The sequence below is a fragment of the Dendronephthya gigantea genome, unplaced genomic scaffold, assembly GCF_004324835.1.
Source record: "Dendronephthya gigantea isolate DGI-Jeju-01 unplaced genomic scaffold, DenGig_1.0 000103F, whole genome shotgun sequence".
Classification (NCBI taxonomy): Eukaryota; Metazoa; Cnidaria; class Anthozoa; order Malacalcyonacea; family Nephtheidae; genus Dendronephthya; species Dendronephthya gigantea.
Window position 1 is genome coordinate 167,599 of NW_021163113.1, and position 25,340 is coordinate 192,938.

General features: G+C 36.3%; 2 protein-coding genes and 1 long non-coding RNA gene across 3 annotated transcripts; 1 reads left to right on the forward strand and 2 right to left on the reverse strand.

The window, feature by feature from the left end:
- The first annotated feature begins 315 nt into the window (after positions 1 to 315).
- On the forward strand, positions 316 to 12,004 carry LOC114534583. Its single transcript, XM_028556045.1, has 18 exons — positions 316 to 363; positions 462 to 523; positions 932 to 1,266; positions 1,953 to 2,117; positions 2,827 to 2,937; positions 3,044 to 3,148; positions 3,312 to 3,408; positions 3,718 to 3,936; positions 4,524 to 4,894; positions 5,525 to 5,692; positions 6,252 to 6,365; positions 6,608 to 6,724; positions 7,011 to 7,104; positions 7,217 to 7,594; positions 8,935 to 9,057; positions 10,047 to 10,172; positions 10,461 to 10,631; positions 11,523 to 12,004. The coding sequence occupies exons 2-18, from the start codon at positions 469 to 471 to the stop codon at positions 11,840 to 11,842; spliced, it is 3,069 nt and encodes a 1,022-aa protein (XP_028411846.1). The 5' UTR covers positions 316 to 363; positions 462 to 468; the 3' UTR covers positions 11,843 to 12,004.
- Positions 12,005 to 14,926: 2,922 nt separating this feature from the next.
- LOC114534584 lies at positions 14,927 to 22,718 on the reverse strand. The gene is made up of 14 exons (XM_028556046.1): positions 22,520 to 22,718; positions 21,981 to 22,145; positions 21,339 to 21,392; positions 20,983 to 21,096; positions 20,750 to 20,846; positions 20,369 to 20,587; positions 19,924 to 20,294; positions 19,680 to 19,847; positions 18,272 to 18,385; positions 17,975 to 18,091; positions 17,688 to 17,781; positions 17,227 to 17,604; positions 16,956 to 17,078; positions 14,927 to 15,312 (listed from the first exon to the last, which is right to left on the reverse strand). The coding sequence occupies exons 1-14, from the start codon at positions 22,664 to 22,666 to the stop codon at positions 14,927 to 14,929; spliced, it is 2,547 nt and encodes an 848-aa protein (XP_028411847.1). The 5' UTR covers positions 22,667 to 22,718.
- A 75-nt stretch (positions 22,719 to 22,793) lies between these two features.
- LOC114534573 lies at positions 22,794 to 23,415 on the reverse strand. Its single transcript, XR_003688142.1, has 3 exons — positions 23,375 to 23,415; positions 23,187 to 23,248; positions 22,794 to 22,883 (listed from the first exon to the last, which is right to left on the reverse strand). It is a non-coding gene; the product is annotated as an uncharacterized LOC114534573 (long non-coding RNA).
- Between the last annotated feature and the right edge of the window lie 1,925 nt (positions 23,416 to 25,340).

Here is a 25,340-nt window from a genome sequence, read left to right on the forward strand (position 1 = left end):
GTGCAGAAACGACAAATTACTTTGGAATATTTTTCGATATAAATTATGTGATTTCGCAAAACTAGCTTCTTAATCAAACAATCGGATAACCTAGGTAGGCTGGAATTGTTCAACTTTCAACCCCAGACACATTGAGATCAAACACTTTGTGTTTTTTGTTTTCCTTTTTGCAAATGTGTTTTTTGTTTTCCTTTTTGCAAACCGCGTTTGCCGACATTTAATTAAAACGTGTTTGTTCTATCCCTGTAAAGTTTACGTAGGGTGTGCCCCAAACGCTTAAAAGCAGGTGATCGTGGAGAAGGCCTCATATCACTTTCCAAGATACCAAAGGAAACGTGAAAGTCACACAGGGTGCTGTAAAAGGTAATTCATGCTACATACTTTCTACATTAATAGATTTGTGAAAAGCTTTATAATTTGCACATTTATATCTTTGTATATAATATATGGATTCTTGATAGCAAAAAGATGTGGTTCCCACTTGTTTTGCTTCTGGTTGCTGGAAATTTTCAGATTTCAACAGGTGGGTTTGCTTTCGAATTTTTGTAAAGTAAATTATAAAATACCTTGAAATAATGTGAGATTTTAAAGACAAAAATCTATTTTACATCAATAGTAATTTGAGTCGTTTAACGACTCGTGTACGGTTAATTTATTGCACGGTAATTCATATTTAGTGCTTGCATAAACAGTGATACAAACTCTGAGTTACGTTGACTTTCAAATTAATCACGGAAATTGGTTATTGACGTATTTCCAGTAACTCCATTCATATATTATCGACCCCGTTGTAATTAATTCTTGGAAATTCTCTCTTCTGTGCATATGAAATTTGACTTTGTAATCTTTTTTACCAGATGGGGATTTTTTCGGATGAGGTATCGTATTTATATCTATTTCTATAAAGATTTATATAATTTCTTCAAAACAGCATTGGTAAAACAAAGTTTTGGCAAAGTAAACATCACTGAAAGCTCATCCGATGGTTTCTACTGCGAGACTGTCAATTTTGCAACTCCGTTTCAATATGGTGGAACAATCAGAGTTTTCCCCTCATTGAGTCACGAAGATCACCCGGGAAATGAAAACGAGGCTTCGGTTGCTGTTGTTGGTTCCATTGATTGCTATGCCTTCTCAGTCTGTCTCATGGAACCTGCTCGGCCGACAGGGGAAATGACCTTGAATTGGTTTGCATTCAGCGACAGTGTTCTACCACGGGGGGTCCTGACTGGGAGCGTTTATTACAATGCGTTCACAAGTGGAAGTGTAAAGACCGAAGCTTCGCTCGAGTAAGTTTCTTTGATCTTTTACTACGTCACCATGCAATTAATAGAGGCCCCTAGACGTGTGAATCACGAATTAATATTTATGTATGCACATAGATTATAAAAATAGTATATATCTTTGATAAAAAATGCCTCACAAATCACTTTCATTTTATTTATTGTCGTACATACTTGGCCATGTTAAATAAGGTTTTTGTTTGCCGAAATACTTGAAAAAAGTTTGCATAGACGAGTGGCTTGGTATACAAGCCGGAAAACATACGCCTGTATTCTAAAAGCTCACTTACACTCAAACTCATTGATTAATCTTCTCTTAATGTTTCAATGGCGGTATTTCCAGCCGAAAAGGGGCTTGATTTTCAGTGATTTACCTTATATCTTTCCATCTATTGAAAGAAAACTTTCTCATTGACCAGCATTAAAATGCCACACTCAATGAGTGTAAGTAGAGTGAGCTTTTGAATACAGGTGATAATCTTTTAAGACGTACGGCATTGTTAAGCGGTAAGTATTATTATTAATCAAGTTAATATGGAATGCAACGGAAATACCTATCAAATGTTTCAGTAAACTTTGTGTTTACATTTGTACCACTGTTCTTAGATATAATTAGCGAATGCAGACGAATAAAAGTAAATATATTAACTAAAATCTCTTTTGCTCCAGACCTTTAGCGCTCCACCCAAAATATTTCTCAGCGTCCGACATAGTGGAAATACTAAACGGAAAGATGTGATGACTTCGTGGACAGAAGATGTGACTGAAAATCATTTTCGAGTCTGCTTAAGAGAAATGGTTTCATTTTCTGGAATTCATCAGAATCTTTATGTCGTAAGTTTTCTTGAATTTTTTTTAATCACCCACTTGTGCTGCCTAAATAAGCAAAATGACTACTGGCTTTTTACTGAAGAGCTCTTCCAACCAACAACCCCATGCATGCAACTTCGTACATAGTCGTTGAAATTTATGTGTGTTATGAAACTTAAGAAGAGACTTTTGTTTACATATTCATTCCGCATCCCGCTGACTGTATCAGCCAATATAGGCCGTATCAGGCTAGCAAAGATCATGTATTGTAACTATTAGAAAAGAAGTAACGTTCCAATCGTTCTAACTTCTTCTAAAAGTTAAAGAAGTTACAAAAGTCAAAATAAACACAGTTGCATAAGGAGTAGATATATGGCTGACAAATAATGACTCGCTTTGTGTGTTTATTCTTTCCTGCATAAAGACTGGCTCGAATGTGTTGATACTTGTCAACACACCGTTTAATTAGAAGACAATTAGTAAACAAGCGGGACTTCTCATGCTATGTTTGTGTTAAAATCTGCTTATATACTGATTCCAATCAAGCTTCGTAGCTTCTTCTGAACTTTACGTTTTTTTCTACCGCCACAAAACATGTTTCCTTCGGTCGCGGTTCGCGGTAAATCAGTGTTTAATTACTGACCGACTGGGCTTAAAATGTTTAAAACATTTCTAATTTTTCGATATTATTTATTTTTTTTCAATTGACTGTTGCTTACAAATTAATTTTCAGGATTGGGTAGCAATGGAAAATACATTCAGTCGGAACATGACTGATCTTGATTCAATAGGGTTCCTTAACATCAATCAACCTTCTTCTCAAGACAATTACGCATATTGTCAGGTGATAATAACTAGACTTAGCAAATGTAGACAATAATTGAAATGTACAACCACGGTTTAACCGAGAAGGAGAATGAGTTTTTCATCTAATTTTATAATTCATTTAGGTTCAAAATTTTACTCGACGCTTCTATGAGCCCCCAGCAGTTCTTGTCAGCGCCCACCGCCCATTTTTACATCTGACAGACCAAAACATTGCCACGTGGGTTAAGGTAAACAGGAGTTTTCGGATGGATCTACATTAAAAATCTGGCAGTTGTATAAAAAAGAAAGTATTTGAAAATGATCTCGTCGATGAGATTTTGCAACAATATCATTAAAAATTAAATAATATACACCAGTTTGACTTTGCACTTACAAATATCTTTATTACAGGATGTAAGTATTACAGCGTTTGAAGTTTGCATCAAAGATCTTCCTGGAATAAGCGGCCAACATGAGCCAATTATCGTCGACTACGCCGCAGTAGGAGGTATATTATTATTTTTATTAAATGACAATCGAAATGTTTAGTAGCAATTTGAATGCAAGTTTAGTAGCATGTTGCAACACGTATGCTGCTTATGGAGGATACGACCATAAGATTTTACTGCGATTATCGATACTTGACAGTCTTATCTTTTCTATCTAGGTTTCAAAATATCTTTCGAATGAATTACTTCTTTATAGATAAAAGCCATGCGTTTATTACCGAAGATTTGGCGAGGAAATTGTGACGGCTTTTGCTTACTATAGACAGATTATTTCAATTTCATACTGAAACATCTTAGTTCTTTCGTAGACCTTGATCCATGTCTGGACGTCACGTGTGAGAAGTTCGCAGTTTGTCGTGCGTTTGGACCCTACGATGCACGTTGTGTTTGTGTGACAGATTGCCCTTCGGTCGAACAAAATGTCTGCGCTTCAAACGGACAGAACTTTACGAATGTTTGTCTCTTTCAACTGGAAGTCTGCCAAACCAAGGCAAACTATACATACTATCATCACGGGAGTTGCAGAGGTAATACTCTTCTTCTGTTATGATTATATGTGGTTATGTAGCTGCATGTAGTTATATAACGACTTAATCGTTTTTGGACTTTGCCCAAAGTTATACTCCAGGCCAAATCTAACTAAGGTGCGATTTCCCAAGAGGGAGTTAATCATAGAAATAATTTCAGGTTTTTCGCACGATGAAGATAAAGTAAAAATCCGAGGCCATTTGCCTAAAACCAGGTTAAATTTAACACACAGTAAATGCTTACCGGGCTTTGTAACAAGGGTGAATTTCGTTTTTGACTAATCAGAGCATTTGCATGTTTACCTTTTGCCGCTAAGCCAATCAGAATCAGTACTTCTGGTAGGGCTATGTGCAAAGCAAATCACCGTGGTTACAATTTAGCTTTAAGTTGAGAAATTTTAACCCTCGCTTAGCGTTAGCCTGTTTTTAAACAACCGGCCCCCGAAGGTATATTGTTGGTAATCGAGAGAAAGGAATCCAATCTAAGTGCTGTGCGTTGCCGGTGAACTAAACTCTGGCCTCTGCATCATTGCCTGTGTGAATTTAGGTGTCGTTAACGCTAAATTATGTGGAGCATATTTATTTAGGTTTCCCATTGACAAGAGGCCGCAGACATGTAACCGACGTTCTTCGCTGGTCAGACTCACATTGCCAGACTGTTCAATTTGATCCTTTAACTTTTTATCCCGACAAGCCTGTCCACGTGCAGATCAGCGTGAGCCACGTGAATGATACGAGTAACGTACATGACGCGGCGGTGTCATGGGTAGAAAATGTAAGCGAAAACAATTTCACGTTTTGTGTCATGGAATCAGGAAGAAATGAAGGTCCACCCCATGGATTTGCCACTGTTGAGTATATGGCTTATCAAGGCGCTCCCAGCGGAGGGTTGGCAGGAGTAGAGTCAATTCCGGAGTGGTGGACTGGAACTAAGTGCCAACGTGTGGACATATCTTTGGTGAGAAGAAATTCATAATGATAGAAGCCTCTTTTGTGAACTCACAAAAATATCGAGAGACTGAAAAGCGAATGTGACCGTAATCAACAAAAAAAGTATATCTTGGAGGCAAAATATGGCCTCGTAATTCTCCTAATTTTCCTAATATACTGAATGTTAGTAATATCAACAGTTCATCGCAATCATTGCTACCGTGGTTTAAAATAATGAAAGTAATCACTGAGTGAATATCTCAGGTTTGATTGGATTTTATCACGGTTACATGGTTGCCGTGAACTTATTTTAAAACTTAAGATTTATTTATTGTTAAAAGTGTTGATGTCAACAGCCGTCAATTTTGCCCATTGACTAGACTGGATTGTTTGTAAAGTGGAATTTCAAATATCGTTTGCAATCACAAGTGGACGTACATTTCACATAACAAGCAGGAATGAAACCCCCGTAAATACTTTATTGGCATTTGAAATTGAGCAGAATATAATGTTCGGATTAGGTTTTGGTTGACGGAATCATATTTGACCTCCACACCAGAGTTGAAAAAATTTGAATCTTTTGTTTGAATATAATATTCGTAAATTTACGATCTTCCAGCACGATTTTCCATTTTTTACTAAATCATCTTTCTTAAAGGGATCATTTTCGTCCGCACCTACTGTCCTGGTTACTGCAGAACATCATCGACTGAGCCTCAAACACGACGCTGCCTCTCTGTGGTTGGAAGATGTCACAAGCTCGTCATTTAAATTCTGTCTTCGTGAGTTACAAAACTTTGATGGACCTCATCAGGACATCTATGTTGTAAGTACAGATATCCTATTAACTCTAAGTAATGACGTAGACTATGCACGTCTGCGCGCCCAAGGACATTTTAAAATGTAGGAAAATGTATTTAATGGAACGACCAGTGGCGTAGCCAGCCTGACGATTTTGTCCCGCTATATAAATTTCGAGGTATTATAATTATTCATGCCTTTAGCAGTTTTCACAGTCAGTGAACTAAAATATTAGCATAGCGGGACAAATCGACAGGCTGGCTACGCTACTGGGAACGACCAGTAAGTACGTGTATCGATCACACGAGTAATGGCATACGCCAAGAAATGACAGAAATTTACAGGCATACAATTGTTACTAACATCTTTTCTCCACTGAGAATGACTATGATTGTACTGGTGCCATTAATGTTTATATCAATTTTTGACGAATCCATGCAATTCATACAAGTATCATTTATACTTCCAAAAGAATGTTTCCATGCTATAGCTCGCGAAGTTGAGGCTCTGTTTTCTCTTTACCTCTAACTTGTTTTATACCTCTTGCATATTCCTGATGCTTGAATTATATCATTTATATTTAGAACTGGCTAGCGTTCGAAACAATTGAACAGCCGTTGTTCACTGAACACAGTTCTAGTTATTTCGCCCAGTCATCCCAGAATCCTTTATCAATAACCAATTATGCCCAATGCCAGGTAATATTTACAATACTCATGAGAAAAGTTTGAAGATTTTAATTGAATTAAAATTCCAATGATGGAGGTTTCTTGTTGGAATATTGCTTAGTTTGCTATAATATGAGCAAAAAGATGCGTTTAGAACGGAGATCTCATTATCAGGCTCTTAAATACATTACTGCCTGTTTCCAGCCGACTTTAATTATTAAGTCGAATAAGAGAAATTCGATTTTTTTAAATTTTAAATCACTCGAATTTAGGATGTTCCTCTTTCCGAAAATTATACACAACCGCCAACAGTGCTACTTTCAGCAAAGCATAGTTCATCTGGAGGAAATGTTAATCCAAAACACAACGCGATTTCTGCATGGATCGAGGTTTGTGCCTTCCTCAATATTTTCTTAGCTGAATTATTGAACGTTCAAAGGATGTTGACTGAATCGGAAAGTTTGTATTTGCAGTATTTGTATAGTTATATGGAATTCATATTCTTGTATGTTTGCATGGTGACAGTCGATAAGTATTTAATACTGCAAAGCTTTCGGTCCGTTAACCCTGGCCTTCATCAGTGCAATTACTTAGCGTCTAGGAGTGTATCACGTTGAAGCATCCATTGCGAAGCCTGTAATACCCAATTGCTCTTTGTGTCCAATCATTATATAGACAATCACAACTTCTTCATTCAAACTTTGTTTCAAAGAGCTGTACAGCAGCAATGGCTATGATGCTGTAACGGTTTCCCATGTTGCTTTAAGAGGTGAGTACAAATTCACCTTTATTACACTAATTTCGTGGAATAATTCAACAAAAATAAAATTTTATTTCTCTATGCTTTTATATCGTTTCCTATATACCTTATACTTTCACAGAAATCTGTGACCCGGATTGGGTATACTATAAAGGGTATTGTTACCGGGCAGAATCGGCGTGTGAAACATGGACAACTGCTTCTGCGAGGTGCATGGCTTACAATTCAAATCTTGTCGGAATTGAAAATGCTGAAGAGGACGTCTTTGTTCAACATCTTCATCATGGTCGGCCATCTTGGATTGGACTTAATGATCAAGCAAATGAAGGGGTGTATTTATGGACAGATGGTGGACCTGTCTCGTACACACACTGGGCTCCAGGGATGTCCACACCTTACAGTGATGGAGAGGACTGTGTTGAAAGTTCGGGCAGAGATATGAAATATCACTGGCAATCATCATCATGTAACAACTGTCGAGATTTTACTTGCAAGAAAGGTTAAGTACAAATTCTTTTAAAAATGTAAAGGTCGGCACACTCCACATTGAAAAAACCGCTTTGTTTGCATTTTTGATCACTATATTTCTAAAAAATTAAAAAAACTAGAATATCTAACGCCATTTTAGTATAAGTTTATGCTCACGAAAAAATTAGTCAAAAATGAAAGTTAGGAATTGATTCTGCAACATTTTCACCCTTTCCAACCTTCACCCTTCTATATAAATCAGGAAACCCATTTTTTTCACCACAATCAAACTTGCATAAATAAAAACGACTATTCAGTAGAAAACATACATGCAGCAGCCCGGTAATGCACACCATATGTGGTGTGCACTTACATACAGTATATTTATTTTAATCAAAAGATAGTTTTGTTTTTGTAAAAATAGGACTGACTAATTTAACTAACCGCGGACGAATCGAAAACTTAAAGCCAACAAAAAAGTCAGACGTTCAATTTTAAAGGAAAAAAAGGACAAATACCCCAGTTCTCGCATGGATATTTTTTAATTCTGAAAGGTCCAACTTAAACTTAGAAAACACAAGCATTTTCGTTTGTCATTACCCAAGATCATGGCAAATCAATTTTACTACGCATTTTCGTAGACTTTTTTAAGATCAGCCCATTATTTAAAATAATTAATTATTTATCCATCTGCTTTTTTTTTTTAACAATTGTATACTCCTCAATGATAACATTCTTCATATCAAAAGCAAAAATATTCGGACAAAGGCGTAGCTTTTAAAGTTTTTCAACTCAACTACATTGTACTATAAGGGTACATTGGGTAACGCGTGTGCATTGTGTGGCCATAATGCATGCTTGTAGCTTTTGAAATTTTCAAGAATTCGGCTAAACACTGTTGACTTCTGTTGACTATGTTGTTTTCGCACCTTTTATTGCCAAGCAAAATCTCAAATAACATGTAAAGAGAATTGCATTATTGATCCAAGAATATTTGTCCCCCACTTAGTGTTTCTATAACTGTATATAAACACAGGGAAAACGTTTTTAATTTCCTTTGTATTATAATTTACTAAAAAGATTTCATACAATTTTTGTAATTCGATTCAATTACACAAACTCTCACTACTACTTGGCTTGTCAATTTCGGCGGGAAAATAACACGACGGCCATTTATATACAGTTATAGAAACACGCTTCTCGACTAATCAGAACGCGCGTTCTTGTACAATGATACGCCATAATACACGAGACTCTTTTTTAATTCTTAAGTGAAGCAAAGGCTAGCAAAAGCATGAGTCTTTTTTTGCGCCACCCGCGGTATCTCCACCGACTACTGGAATAGAACATGACGGCTTTTTTTCTTTTCAGATTACGATGAATGCAGCGAAAATATGAACACATGCGACCAAAATGCAGTTTGTACAAATAATGCAGGCTCCTATACCTGCCAATGCCGGAGTGGTTTTTATGGGGATGGTCATGTATGCACAGGTAATGACTAAATCAAAGGAAGTATATATACTTTGTAGCACATTGTGGACACACTTTGTTTATGGAAGAATAAAAGGAGTAAAGTTAAGATAGAAAATCAGAAAATCATCTTCCACCATTTTTCGCATTTAGAACCAAAAAAACGACTGATCATTATCATTTATAGACCCTCCGCGGAGGATTAGGCAAAATATTTCCCTCAGTAATGATATTTCTTTGCCTCGGGATTCTGAGCTGGTAGAATAGCCAAACATACAGTGCAAAGTTTAATTTCGTAAAAGTATTCCACCATATTTGCGGCGAAAATTACTCGACGGACAGGGAACGAGCGGGGTATTCAAAAGTCAAATATCCCGCTCAAGCGTGGTGGTATTCTGGTGAAAATCATGACCCTGGCAAAGTACCCAGTGTACGAGCAGTACGGGGCATGGTATTCGCTCAAAAATTCCATGTCCATGTGGTATAAAGCAGGTTCTGTGAGTGGATTAAAGTTTATGTGAGGTATAATATTGTAAATAATTGTGAGGGCCGTCGCCAGCAGCTTATATTTGGGGGTGTGCATATTCATATATTCCTCTTATGCCCGACTGATTGCTTTTATTAGCTATTGTTTCCACGGTTGTACGAACATGAATATATGCTTATGCTGTCAGTGCGGCCGATTTGGCACATGCTCGCGGTGACCCGAAACTGTCACTAAGCTGGCCCTCGCGGGACGTAATGACAGTCGAACTGTATTGTGCGATTTCAGCGCGTATATGTAAGTGCAAGTGGAAGCCGGCCTTTAGGCTTCTAGCGACGACCCTGATAATTGTCTTCGATGTTGTGCATAGTATTAGGCCGGTGAGAGGCGAGCCTTGTTGGACTTCTATATTATTTTAAACCTACTGCAGATTGGTTGAGATCGTCTGACATAGCCTAAAATATAACTTAAAAAAATGTAAAAATGTAATTAAAATTGATAGCTCAATAAATTTATGTTACTGCAGACATCGACGAGTGCTCCAGTGGAACTCACACGTGCCACCATTTGGCGAATTGTATCAACAATGCCGGCTCCTACACATGTCAATGCCGCAGCAACTACATTGGAGATGGGCGCTACAGCTGCACAGGTGAATATTGCACATAGGCGTATAGAGTACGAGGCGGAGTCTCAGAGTTACCCCGCGAAAAATCCTGGAAAACCTATAATTTTCCATACACATGGGATAATAATAGCAGATTTGAAATGTTTTAAGTTAAGCTCAATTAATGGGATTAGTTCCGCTTGATTGTCTGTATTTCAAAGGAGCGATCATTACGCGACATTTTACAAAGAATGAAAAATTCTTCACCTTAAGCCCATGCTATTGCAAAATTTCCTACTAATGCATGCATGATAACAGTATCATTTTCTTTAGCCAATTGTGGAGATCCAGGATACCCACAGAGAGGATACGCTGTTGGTTCGGATTTCACCGAGGGTCACACGGTCACATTCCGTTGTCATTACACTGGTGAATCGGTGGATGGTGCTTTTTCTACCACCTGTTCGTCCAGCGCCACGTGGAGTCAATCCACTCCTTCGACATGTGAGTTTGTATTTTTTTTCTTAAAGTATTTTTTTCTCGGAAAAACGTGGACTTGTAAATCACGGACTCACGGACTAAGTCCGTGATATAAAACGCGGACTTGTAAAGTGCACACTTTTAAATAAAGGACTAAAGGCGGATTTCCACTTACAGCGAAATCGTTCGCTAGCGAAATATTTGCATATTTTCTTTTGAATTTTAACAGCATAAATAAATCAGTTCGACTTGACTGTTTTCAATTAGGGGAAACAAGCCTTTAATAATCCTTTTCCCCCTCAAAGATGGGAAACAAGCCTCATTTTCCTCAGATCTCACCACTAACTTTCCCCTTTAAAGAAAAATACCAGAAGGCTCCCAAAGCTCATTGATAACGAGACAATGACTTGATAAAAAAGGTTTATTTAATACTTACCATTTTCAATTTGCCGAACAATTCTCAACTAGTTTTACAATTTACGACGCGTTTTAGTTTTGGATATACTTCATGTTTTTGATTAATTAAGGTAGACGTGTTTATTTACATGTCCGTGTTTTACCACTGACTGAGTTCGTTATTTACAAGTCCGTACAGTTCAAGATTTACAGTCCTCGTTTTTCCAATCAGTCAAGTCAGTTTAGTCCAGTCTAGTCCAGTCCGATTTTACAACATTCCGTTTAATCCTCGATCAGCACAGCGAAATACAAACTTTCAGCCTCAGGCTCAGTCTTTACGTTCTAAACAAAGACAAAGTTTACTTTACAAAAACTAAACTTTGCATTTATACTAATTTCAGTAATCTCTTTCTTGTTATGCTAGTATATTTTCTTTTTTTTTGCAAAAATCTAAGATCAATCGATAGGGTGTATGCATACAGCTATGGCTTAGCTTGTTTTTTTAATTCTTTGCAATAGGTTTCTCCCCTAGTATTCGTCTTACTTCAGGCAGTTGTGGAAGAGTTGAAGTTTACCATCCGTCTTATGGATGGGGAACGGTGTGCGATGATTTATGGGATATAAATGACGCCAATGTGGTATGTCGTCAACTTGGATACAATAGAGCTAATGGTGCGTATCAATCTGCCCACTACGGTCAAGGCACTGGACAGATATTGCTTGATAATTTACAATGTACTGGTTCTGAGTCATATCTTTGGGACTGCCCTGCCTATATTGGTTGGGCCCGGAACGACTGTAGCCATTCTGAGGATGCAAGTGTTTCTTGCACCTATTAAAAGGATGCTTCACGCAAGCTAGAACACTAAATTCGATCGAAAGATTGATAACGTTTGATTTTAAGGTACAGCAGTAAAATTATATGGTATGAATCAAATTATAATTGTATAGTTAAAATGATCAATTCAACGTGTATTTCCAAAACAATAAACTGAACTCTTCATACATACACAGTTTGCGCAATCTGACTTTACTTTCTGGTTAGGCCCAAATAATTACATTAATTACATTTAAATTACATTTTCGTTTTTCTAAAACGCGATCGAATTATAGAAACGGTTAACTTCTTTCAAAATACTTAAGAATTAATTACTTTATTAGGTCGAGACTTTGAGAGATTTGAAAATATTCACGGTGAGCAAGAGGATTTGGGGTTGAAAGCAATGGACGACTTGCACTGTAGACTAATTTAATATTTTTTGATCGAAGTAATGAAAAGAAAATAAATCATCACACCTAGAAAGGCATATATAGTTGAATTAGTGCAAATGCAAAGTTTGGCTGCGAAATTTGGTAAAATAGGGAAAAAATAGCCAAGCGAAGTTGGCATATTTTGTATACTTTTGTATTACGTGTGGAAATGTGTAACTAAATTAGTTACAAACTTCCGGTCGTAATACAAAAGCATACAAAATTCAATAACTTCGCATGGCCATATTTTCTTTAATTTACAACAATTCACAGCCAAACTTGGCGGTTTTACTAATTTTAGAAAGCTCTTTCAGAAAATTTCCTTTTTATCGCTGAGATAAGAAATTAGCCTAAAGCGCAAGTCGTCCTTTAGTGTACACTGTAATGACCATCCAATTTGAAACGAATAGCTGCATGATACTCCAAGAATATTAGCACCAAAAAATTGCAATACTGGACGCAATAAAATTCAGAATTTTTCTCTGTCCTTCTGAGGGACAGCAAGGGCGCCAGAGCCATAAAGGGTTTTTAAGGTTTGGTCATAGGCGATCTTTATGAACGACGCTATTGCCTGATTCTAACTCCAAGTCTAACTTGGAACCTGAAAAACTCCAACCGCGTACCCTGGTTACGAGTTTAGAAGAACTCTCGTACGCCAGTCGAGTCGGATCCAGGTCACTGCGTAGTATAATTCAACATCAACGCCAGTGTAAAGTTAACCGGCAATATTTTTGTCGAGAACAGAGTTGTATTGTGACTTGCTTTGCAGTGACTTGAAACCTCTTTTTTCTCTGGAATATATATATATATATATATATATATATATATATATATATATATATATATATATATATATATATATATATATATATATATATATATTAAGAACTTACTGACTGAGAGTGAGGTCGGTACGGTAAAATATCAAACCGAGGCCTTGCCGTATTGACCGAGCGATAGCGAGGTCAATACACCAAGACCGAAGTTTGATATTTTACCGTACAGACCGAACAGTCGAAGTTAGTAAGTTTTTTATTATATGGCATATTTCATGCAGACATTGTAATGATTAATTCTTTATGAGTAATTTTAATGATCAATCTCATCCGGGACACGACACCAAAACATCGGCCTAAAGTGTAAAAAAACCGCTCTATTTTGTAAAATATAAATTTATTATTTTTATTTCAAATTCATTATTTTCCGTTTAAGAATTTAATCTGTTTTTCAGTTTAAATTTAGTTAGTTTTTGCCGTGAGTTTTGCCTTGTTTTCACAGGGCAATAAGAATTGCGTATTGCCCGTGGGCAATACGGGGAAATCCGGACCTGTCAGCAGCCAATCAAATTGCAGAATTAACCAAAACAAGCGCTTGCCATATAATAAATATATATATATATATATATATATATATATATATATATATATATATATATATATATATATATATATATATATATATATGACTATTTTGAGATGCTACATAGCTTGATTTTATTGTTATATGTGTGAGTTTATTGGGATCAAGAAAGAAAGAACTTAATCAATATGAAAGGACTATAAATGTAAGTACACTCTTATTATAATTATACTTCGTATATGGCACAGAGGTGCTGTGGTGCATTCCATGTAAATTTTATGCACCAAAAACAAGCAAAATTTTACAATAAGTACAAACATATTACGATTTTGTAACATCGTATCTTCAGCGAGACCGTTGCATGACCGCGTGAGCATGCAGCATGGCTTGAGCCTTGGGTATGTGTTTAGTTTTGAATTTCCGGCATGATTCGATGTCGCTACTATAAGCGACCGGAGTTTACTGCTTTGGGGTTTCATCAGCTCAACTTGTATAAAAGCTTTTCTTGGTAATTGCAGGCTAGACACCGGCAATGATATGTTGATGATATATACTTGAAACATAAAATATAAACAATAATATTGTGAAATTATCTCTTGCTCAATTACATAGGTCTCTTTTCATCAGACTGGGATGCTAAATCTCGGGGATCTCTTCTTACTCTTGTAAAGTACTTCCTAAGTACTGAACGTTAATTTGTATTATTACTATTAATACGTCTTTTCAATCAGGCCAGGATGCTAAATCTTGCGTAATCGTGCATAAGGGCGATCATTCTGACATATAAATTGTATTTGTATATTATTGTATTTGTATATTATAATTTACATATTTGTAAATTGTAAAATTAATATTGTTGATAAGTATCATTTTTGCGAACATACAAATTTTACTGCATCATATGCATGCATAAAAATGAGTATGGCAAACATTTTTACACTTGTGGGTCCCAACAGAGTGCTTAGGCATTCAAACTCTAACAATTGCATTGCTATGGGTGATTTCAATAGTTTTCATTTTTTTTGGGACACCCTGTGGATAGTAGCATAGGTAGTATAATTAGTTTAAGGTAGTCAAATTGAGCATCTCGCTTTACATTTTAAGCACCTGTGAGTTTGGCATAATAATAAGGCATCCGAATTCGAACAAAAGCTTGATTTTAAAATAGTGGGTTTTTTCCTTGATACACACTGTATTTCTATTTTCGTATTTTAAATTCTTCCGTGTGCTATGCATCATTGTAAAATGAAGAAAATCGCAAAATTAATTAAAGATTTAAAGTGTTCTTTATAAACTTCAGTTTAATTCAGGCTTTAGATATCAACTCCACAGTAACGATAAGAACAACTCCAAGTTGGAACCAGTTTGTAGATATAGAACAATCCACAATTCATTACTTCAATATTTAGCTGATAATTACAACAATTTCCGGCCCAACTGAAGCAAACGGTACGAGTTACTTTTCCTTCGTTTATGGTAGGATGAGCTCCATTCAACCAAGGGATACCATGAGTGGAACATTGCGCAATGTTGGTGTTTAATCGCGGAATGCATGATGTCGACATCTGAGTCCCAGCACTACCAGCAAATCTGTACCACCCAGTTGATAAACCATCATCGCACATTACAGAGTTGCTAACATAACTAACTTTTCGATCGATGCTGTCAAGCAGTGTGTAACTGTTGCACTCTGGCACCGCTAGAAAATTTGAAAGAAAGAAATCTGAGAGTCTCACTCGCACTCATTCAGCAAGAGATTTAATTCAATCACTTCCTAGTTCGTAATGATTCTTTTGCAACATTTCCATCAATTAAGAAATTGATTTTCAGACTATGTGCACACAGTAACGTTTTCGAGCGTTTTCACAATCGTTTTCATACCAAAAAGATTTCAAACACCGTCAATTTACAATAGAAGTATAACATATTAAAAATATTTTTCTTTGGGTCGTGTGGACAGGGCATCTAAAATAGACAAAAATAGACAAAATATAATAAAATAGACAAAAACGATTTTGAAAACGATCGAAAAGGACGGTTGTGTCCACATAACCTCAGCGCTTTACCTCAGTTAAATCAATTTTTTCATTGAATAGGAAAAAACGCTCTCACTGTTTAGGACAATACAATTTCTAAACGGTACTACCCCTAATAATCACGCCACTACCCCTCGATCGGGACTTAGGCCAAACATTAGTGTAATTGAAAGTTCATGAATAACTAATAAGTTTGATTGGCTTGTTTACGAGATGGTTTTTACACCATCAAAAAAGCTCACTAATTTTTCAGTTACTAAAAAACGTCGTGATTTTCTGTCTTCATGTTTCTGTTTATGAACACATTTCCTAGAGCCAGCGGTGCATATATACTTTGTTTCTGGTTATGTCTAGATCTGGATATTGTTGAATAAAAACATTCTCATCAGAACTTGAAATGCGTGCATGCAGTTATCCCTCAGACCCTCACCAATTTAAAACCAGGAAACTAATATGCCGAGCTAAAGGGGTTAAACCTGAGCTCAGCTTACTCAACAGCTTACTCACACTCAGACTCAGTGAGTTAGACATAGACATGATTTTGAAAGTCGTGTAATTAAGAAGTGTATAGAATAAGTTTGAATGTCTTGTTTATTAAATTCTTTATATTCAGTCAAAAAAGCCATCACTTAAGCCGGTTTTCCACTACCGATATTTTTCGTGCGAAGAGACATTTTACTTTTGTTTCAGAGCTCTCAACTGCAACTATCTGGAACAAATTGCTCAAATACAAAAGAATAAAGTCGCTTCGCGCGAAAAATATCGCTAGTGGAAAACCGGGCTCTTAATCTCGTAATGCTAATTTTATACTTGTAGTTTATCAAATCGATTTTTTTGTCATTAAAACACACTTGACAATGAGGCCAGTATGACCTAGAAACGTCGCAATTTTCTGCCTTTGTCGTTTATTATTTTCATTATAACTAAAACCTTACTTATCAAAACAGAAATAAGAATATTATAATTACCGTGGAAAGTTACGCAACCTTTCCGGATTATTCAAGATACTAAGATGATAGCGAGATTATATCAAATGCAGGAGAGTATATGCAATATACCCTAACATGAAGTCTCTCCAACATTTGCAAGTGTAAGTTTTTTAATAAAGTTTTTTTAGGTTCTTTTCTAAAATATAGGAAAGCAATTACTCCTCTCATACCAATTGGGAGGAGGGTTTTTTCTCCTAGATTTACAGCCAGGTATATGAATCATAAAGATATGTCTTTACTCAGTTTAGTTCATATTATAACGGTCGATTTCTTATTAAATTCGGCGACATAAACTTCTCATATATAACAATAATTACCTCTACAAGTGTGACCATCTCCTGTATAACCTCCTCGACATCGACAGTTATATGAACCAATAGTGTTGGAACAATCAGCATTTTGATCACAATTATCTGTATTTTGAGAGCACTCGTCGTAATCTACAGACATATGGATATTAAAAATATGGCTTTTCGGTCCTATATATAATCGTGTGATTTTGAGTCTTGAAATCTTACAATAGTGAAATATATAATTTCTATTTGCTCTACAGGTATTACTTCAGGCAAAAACATATAAATACGGTACCTTTTTTACACGTGAAATTACGGCAATTTGTACATGATGACGGTTGCCAGTAGTATTTCGACTTCCTGCCTGAACTCTCAACACAGTCCTTCGCCTCGTTGAATGCCGCTGGTACTTCCGGAGCCCAGTTTGTGTACGAGACAGCTCCGCCATCTGTCCATAAATACACCCCTTCATTTGCTCGGTCATTAAGTCCAATCCAAGATGGCTGACCATATTGAAGGTGTTGAACAAAGACGTCCTCTTCAGCACTTTCAATTCCGACAAGATTCGAACCATAGTTTAGGCACATTGCTGACGCGTTTGTCCACGTCTCGCATGTCGATTCTTTTTTATAACAGAATCCTTGGTAATATACCCAGCCCGGCTCACAAATTTCTATTAGGAAAATGCATGTGAAGTAAGAGAATGTTGTCAAATGAATAGAGATATCCCTACATGATCAAAACAGGCTGTCTCACCTTTTAAAACAACATGGGAAACAGTCACCGCATCATAGCCATTATTGCTGTATAATTCTTTAAAGCAAAGTTTGAAGGACGATGTAGTAATGGTCTAGAAAGGGTAATGATAAACTGCATTGTCCATATTAAATATATAGTTAACGACCCTTTGATCTGACAAAATACATGTTTCTTTCGCTAATTGCAAGAGTTTGTTTTATATACATATATCTGAAATAAGTCGTTGAATTGCTACTCAGGAACGAGAAAATGCGAGAAAAAATACCATGCATGCAGACGAATACCTCAATCCATGCAGAGATTGCGTTGTGTTTTGGATCTACATTTCCTCCTGATGTACTGTGTTTAGGTGAAACTAACACTGTGGGTGGATTTACGTAATTTGCCACGAACGAAACATCCTGAAATAATGAAGTTCATATTTTTTTATAATGTTTTACGAACACACAGTTTTATTAGAGAAAATACTTAGTACGCCAGTATTCCTGAATGTAGAGAATGATTTGGTTAGAATGAATTATTGTTCCTACCTGAATATTTATTTGTCCATGCAAATTAATCTTTATAAGTTACGATGTTACCTGACACTGAGCATAATTGTTGCTTGGCCAGGGATCCTGGGAGGTCTGGGTAAAATTAGTATAACTGTGTTCAGTGAGCAGCGGTTGTTCAAGTTTGTCAAAAGCCAGCCAGTTCTAAATGAAACAATTTATGCGTTTGAGAGATAGCAAGTTTATTACGATGTCATGCATTTATTTGAAAAGACCATTTATATTCCAAAGTTGTTTAATTTAAGCTATGGTATTCAAAGTCGCTAAAGAATAGTTTCTGTAAGCATGCAGTTATAATTATGGCAAGCATGTTTGCAGATGATACGGTGCAGATGAAATATCAAGTCCTAAAATTGAACTCGGCGAATCAGTTATTAAACAGGTCCAAAAATCAAAAACATTAGGTGTTATAATTGACCAAAATCTTTCATGGAGCCATCAAATCCAACACATTTTCACCAAAGCTTCACGAGGAATAGGAATGATGCGACGAATAAAACAGTTTGTCCCAAAATCAACTCTAATAAAAATTTATAATGCTATTGTGTTATCACACTTTGACTATTGTAGCCTTGTATGGGATAACTGTTGTGAATACTTAAAAAATAGACTTCAGAAATTGCAAAATAGAGCAGCTCGCGTCATAACTGGTAAAACATACGAAGTTAGTAGCGAAGATGTCCTAAAGGAATTGGACTGGAAGCCTTTAAATCAACGATACAATGTCAACAAAGCAATCTTTCTGCACAAAATGCGAAATCAAAAAAATCCATCATCAATTTCTAACATGTTCAAAATAAAAAGCAACGATAGATATAATCTAAGAAGCAACTATAACGATTACGATCTTGGGAAACCTAAAACAAATTTCATGAAAAAAAGTTTCAGTTACTCAGCTGCATCACTTTGGAATGGTTTATCCAATGAAGCGAAAGAATTAGGCATAAGTACTAAAAAATTTAAACGTATTCTTGACGACACTTGACCCAACACCAAATGTATATCTATAGTTATATTTGTATATTTCTGTAATGTATTTCAGTTCTTTTTAATTGCATGCGTGTGATACACGGCCCTTTGAAAATCAGGCTAACTGAAAGGTTACCGTGTTTAAATATTTTTAAATAATAATAATAATAATAATAATTATTGCAAAATCATGAGCTAATTGTATATGTCGTTTTGCAAAGACATGTCGACTGTAAAACTAAAGGCCATTACACTAATAATCATCATTTTAACTTCATAAAGAGTTTTTGATGGTTTCAAGCCTAAATTTTTAAAATTTTGGGGTACAGTAAAACGGGCGACGTTCATTTCATGATAAAGCTTCGGTTTTATTAGCTTAGGAATTTGTTTGCTTGGTTTGAATTGGAAGGGGATTGCTACCTGCATTGTATTTCTCAGTGAAATATTTTGTAGTTAGTTCAATACTTACAACATAGATATCCTGGTGAGGTCCATCAAAGTTTTGTAACTCACGGAGACACACTTTAAATGACGAGCTGGTGACGTCTTCTAACCACAGTGATGCAGCGTCGTGTTTAAGACTAAGCCGATAATGTTCTGCTGTGACCAAAACAGTAGGTGTGGAAGAAAATGATCCCTTTATAGTGTAACGAATATGAAAAAGAAGTGTTTGAATGTCTTAACAGCATACTTTTTTACAAATTTATGCTCACCAGAGATATGTCGACGAGTTGACATTTGGTTCCAGTCCACCACTCCGGAATTGACACAACCCCTGCCAATCCTCCACTTGGGGCTCCTTGATAAGCCATATACTCCACGGTAGCAAATCCATGGGGTGGACCTTCATTTCTTCCTGACTCCATCACACAGAACGTGAAATTATTGTCGTTGACATCTTCTACCCACGAAACCGCGGCATCATGTACCTGGCTCGTGTCATTCACGTGGCTCACGCTGGTCTGCACGTGGACAGGCTTGTCAGGATAGAAAGTTAACGGATCAAATTCAACAGTCTGGCAATGAGCGTCTGACCAACGAGGAACTTTTGGGACATTTCTTCGACCTCTTGACTTTGGGAAACCTTAAATTATTGATGAGATTACAGAGCTGAAGGGTTTACTGACTCAGTTTTGAAGATACAAATACAATGCATACCTCTGCAACTTCCGTGATGGTAGTATGTATAGTTTGCTTTTGTTTGACAAACTTCCAGTTGGAAAAGACAAACATTGGTAAAGCTTCGTCCGTTCGAAGCGCAGACATTTTGTTCGACTGAAGGACAATCTGTCACACAGACACATCGTGCATCGTAGGGACCAAACGCACGACAAACTGCAAACTTCTCACATGTAACGTCCAGACAGGGATCAAGATCTATGAAAACATTGAAAAATGAAGCTTGCAATTCGCAACAATTGGCTAGGTTTCCTGCCTAAGACTCATGCAAATGGTCTACTATTTATTTGTTTTCATGCACGTCGTTAAGACTACCTAGCTGTACACATGCTCTTTTGGTTTGAAGATTCTCTTGTTTACCTCCCACTGCGGTATAGTCCACATTAATTGGTTCATGACGCCCACTTTTCCCCGGAAGATCTTTTATACAAACTTCGAACTCTGTAGTGCTTATATCCTATGAAAAAAAAACAATCGAATAGGGGAATATTCTAACTCAAGCGAATAATACAGGGCTGTTGGCACATCCATCGATCTTTGCATTATACAATTTTTCACAAGCTTTAATGTTGACTTTTAATTAAGGAAGTTACCTTAACCCATGATACAATGTTCTGATCTGTCAAAGATGACGGCAAGCCTTGTCTACGGTTAGCGCTGACAAGAACTGCCGGCAACTGTTGGAACCGACGAGAGAAGTTTTGAACCTGAGTAAAAATATTAAATGATACACATCATTCAAGTCAGCTATAAATCGGTTTTTATCCGACAAATATTTGCATTCATGATGACAAAATAAAGTCGAAAATTTCAATAATCTTTGATAAATGCTTATACACATTTGGAACTATACAATTGTATTGAAGTACTAAGCGGTTCTCGAAATTTTTACCTGGCAATATGCATAATTGTTCCGAGAAGAAGGTTGGTTAATGTTAGAGAACAATACTGAATCAAGATCTTCCATGTTCCGACAGAATGTATTTTCCATTGCTACCCAATCCTAAAAACGGAAATTGGAAGTGCTCTAACGTCAAATAAAAATATTTAATCTTCCGGTGTAGTTTGTCAACTGTCTCTGCATGCATTTAATCCGGGTTTAAAATAACATGTATATATAAGGCGTGCTCAGATTGGTTGAAACCCGTGTTTGGATCAGGCCATCCAAACACGGAAATTTAATTCGATTATGAAAATCAAACTTGGAACATCGCCTTGTTTGTTGTTATTTTATTAAACAATTACTTAATGGTTTCCCGTGTGACTCGTGTTTCGCGTACTTTCCTTAACGCTCGCAACATTCCCCTGTGTTTGAATTCAAACATTCAGGCCATCCAAACACGGAAACCATTAAACAATTGTTTAATCTTGCATGTCTATTTTGAACTGTTACAACTGTTTGGAAATTTTGAGCTGTTACGCGATATCCAGTATTTTAGAATTACGTGCAGTGTTTTGAACTTTGATTTACACGGTTCCATTTTAACCATTTGCCTGATGGAGTCCTGCGGGGACATGAGAGGAGCTGTTTCGCAATATATATATAAAGAATTATATTTGCATTTTGATGAAATACGAATATTGTACTTACGATATGTAGATTCTCATGGGTTCCGGAGAATGAAATCACTTCTCTCAAGCAAACCCGAAGCTGTGTTTCAGTGACGTCTTCTGCCCACGAGGTCATCATGTCTTTTCTTTCAGTATTACCAACATGACGTACACTCAGAAGAATTTTGGGTGGGACGTTGAAAACCTGGAACATGCATGGATTCATTCAATTTCATTTGTCTGTTTGCTTATCAAAATTTTACAACATTTATGATATACGCGTTAACAAGTTTCAAATCAAAGTTTTCACCGCCAGATTGTTTCATCGAGTTGACAATAACATTGACTAGCTAGTACTAGTCGATCTGGGAAAAGCGTACTAAATGTAGGGCGAATACTGCATTTATTCAAGAATTATTGTGTTATTAGAGACAAATGAAAGTAAAAATTTTTGAAGATGGTCTAGTTAAAACAATAGATCGAGACACTTATTTACTAACAAACAGTATACAATAAAATTACAGTATCATCTATTTTGAAGACAGGTTTTGATATTAGGATTGTTTAGTAAAGACTAACTCGAGAAAAAAATACGTCGGTGCAAACACTGCCACTGGTGAAAGCACCGTAGGAAACAGTTCCAGTCAGGGTTCCCCGTGGTAGAAAACCATCACTGAATGCAAACCAATTGAGAGTCATTTCCCCGGTTGGTCGAGCTGGTTCCATGAGACAAACTGAGAAGGAATTTCGATCAACTGAGTTGATTACAGCAACCAAAGCCTCGTTTCATTTCCCGGGTGATCTTCATGACTCAACGAGGAAAAAGCTCTGATCGTTCTTCCCATTTTGAAAGGAGTTGGAAAACGAACAGTTTCACAAAAGAAACCGTCGGATGAATTCTCAGTGATGTTCGCTTTGCCGAAATTTTGTTCCACTATTGCCGCTAAAAAAGTAAACAGACATGGTTAACCAAATTGAAAAAGATCTTATCCATATATGATCAGATGATCAATGGATTAGATCTAAAGAAAGGAATGGATGCATGGTCTAAAGAGACATTTTATTTCATGCAATAACATTGACAAGAACGAACAATGGCTAACCGACTGATTTCAACTGACAAAAATCGCATTGCGAAATTGAATTACCTACGAACTTTACATCTCGAGCTAATGTAATCATGCAGTTGTTGTTCGACTCTTAGGGTAAAGTGCAAATGAAAATAATAATCGTTGATCAAACCTACCTGACATAATCGACAATTTGCAAGCAATCAGTAGCAAAACAAGTGGAAACCACATTTTTTAGCTGTAAAGAGATAAACTGAAGAGATATAATTACGCTATGAATGTTGTATTGACAAAGTGGTGTATAGTATTGTATAGACAAAATTACTCCAGGTTATTACAATACAAGATTTACTTGGAAACATACCTTTTGCTGCACTATCTAAATCGTTCAGCAGTATTAAAGACGTTTTAAGTTATCCTTAAGATCCACATGCAAGCTATGAGAAGAGAATGTAAGAGCCCTTTCTTTTATTGATTATGGGCACACCCTTTGTAAACGTCAGCGGTGTAGGGTAAACACCTTTCAATCAGTAAAATGCTGGTCTGAAAACAAAGGAGAAAAAACAGGAAAACAATTATGGACTTTGGAAAAATTTGAATCAATATTTTTGTCTGTTTATAATCGAAAGTGCATTTAATCATTCCTCTGTTGAATTACCAATTGCAAACTTACCATAATTGTTTGAGTTAAAATTGTTTTGTGAATTTTCCCATATATTCGTATGTATATGCATTTGTTGATAACAATTAATAACAATTTGGAAGCATTTAAAGTTTTCCGCGCGTAAAAAAACGTGACAGTGGAAAGTTGCCCTAAAGGTTGCTTCCACTTTGTACTGCGCGTTTTTTATACGCACGTGCACGCATTTTTCGAGGACCATGTAGTTGAAGAGTTAATAATTATTATGCAGTTACATTTGACATCTAACAGGAATTTGGAAGTGCTTTTTTGTAAAAACAATGGTGCAGTAATTGTGTAGTGGAGAGATCTAAAATGGATTGTGACCATGTCTGGACTGTGTCGTTTAATTATAGATGCTTGGATATTGGTTACATAATGGCTTGCTAAGCGCACAGCTGATATAGTGCACGAGTTAAGGCTGGCCTCCACCGCATGTATGTACTCGCCGAAATCACATGTAGTAGACTACAGTTCTATTGTTATACGTACAAAAAGAGTAAAAGACAGCCGCGACGGACAGCATTAACCACCAGTTTTGAGTCAGTTAGCATGCGCCAAATTGGCCGAACTGACAGTACGTGCATGCAAGCGGAGACCAGACTATAGGTTATACGTTGCATTTTGGTCGCGTCGAATGCAAATCAAAAAATAAATAATGAAATGATAAACCTCATTAAACTTCATTATCATCTCATCATCTAATGTTTAAATAGCATTCGATGGGAGTAAACGCGACATATAACCTGGGCCTTATGTTGCATGTACATATATTATTTCGCATTTTCACGCGGTATATAAGTCATAAAGGGTCACATTATACACCTGTTATATAGTTATACAAAGCCGTTAACTATAAGCAATAAAAACAATCGTGTATTAAAAAAATCAGTGAAATATATAGTGTACAGAGCTGCATCATTTAATATTTTCAAAAGAGACGACAATACATACGTATACATGTAACGAACTATTAATAGCTGATAATGATTTGGTAAAACCGACGGACCAGTATTCTCTGTTGAGCTCGATCTCAAGAGGCTGTAATTAGTAAATACTATCCGAAACTATCCGAATAGATCATTATCTCAGATAGTAGCTACTGGTTTTGTGTGGATGTATTTTTCTCACACAAACTATTAATCTACAGGGCAATACATGATGTTGACGTGTACAAACAGCATCGTCATTGGAATTTGCTTTCACAATGTAAATAGAATATGTACTGTATATCAGCAAAATGCGAAGATTTGTATCTGCCTTGCACATCCCATAATTATATAGTTTGTATGTGATTTTTACTCCTGTGTCAAAGCGACTATTTTTTTCACGGCCGTAGAACATGCAGACATGTAGAAAAACGACAAAGCATTGTGAAATTTTCGTGCCGTACATAATTATGTACTATTTCGTAAGTCGAAATAACTCAACTCCACCACTCAAGCTCAAATATCTCTTAACTTTGTTTGCTTCTTTAATTGCACTTGCACGTGTTATAGAACGTCATAATATGGATAAAAAATTATCTATCAAAAAACTTTGACCTATCGCTTAGAATTCGAAATTTTTATTGGCTAACATTAGTTATAATAAAGCTGTGTGTATAATGCGAATACTGAATAGTGACTGTGGTTGATTTTCTGTTCACCAC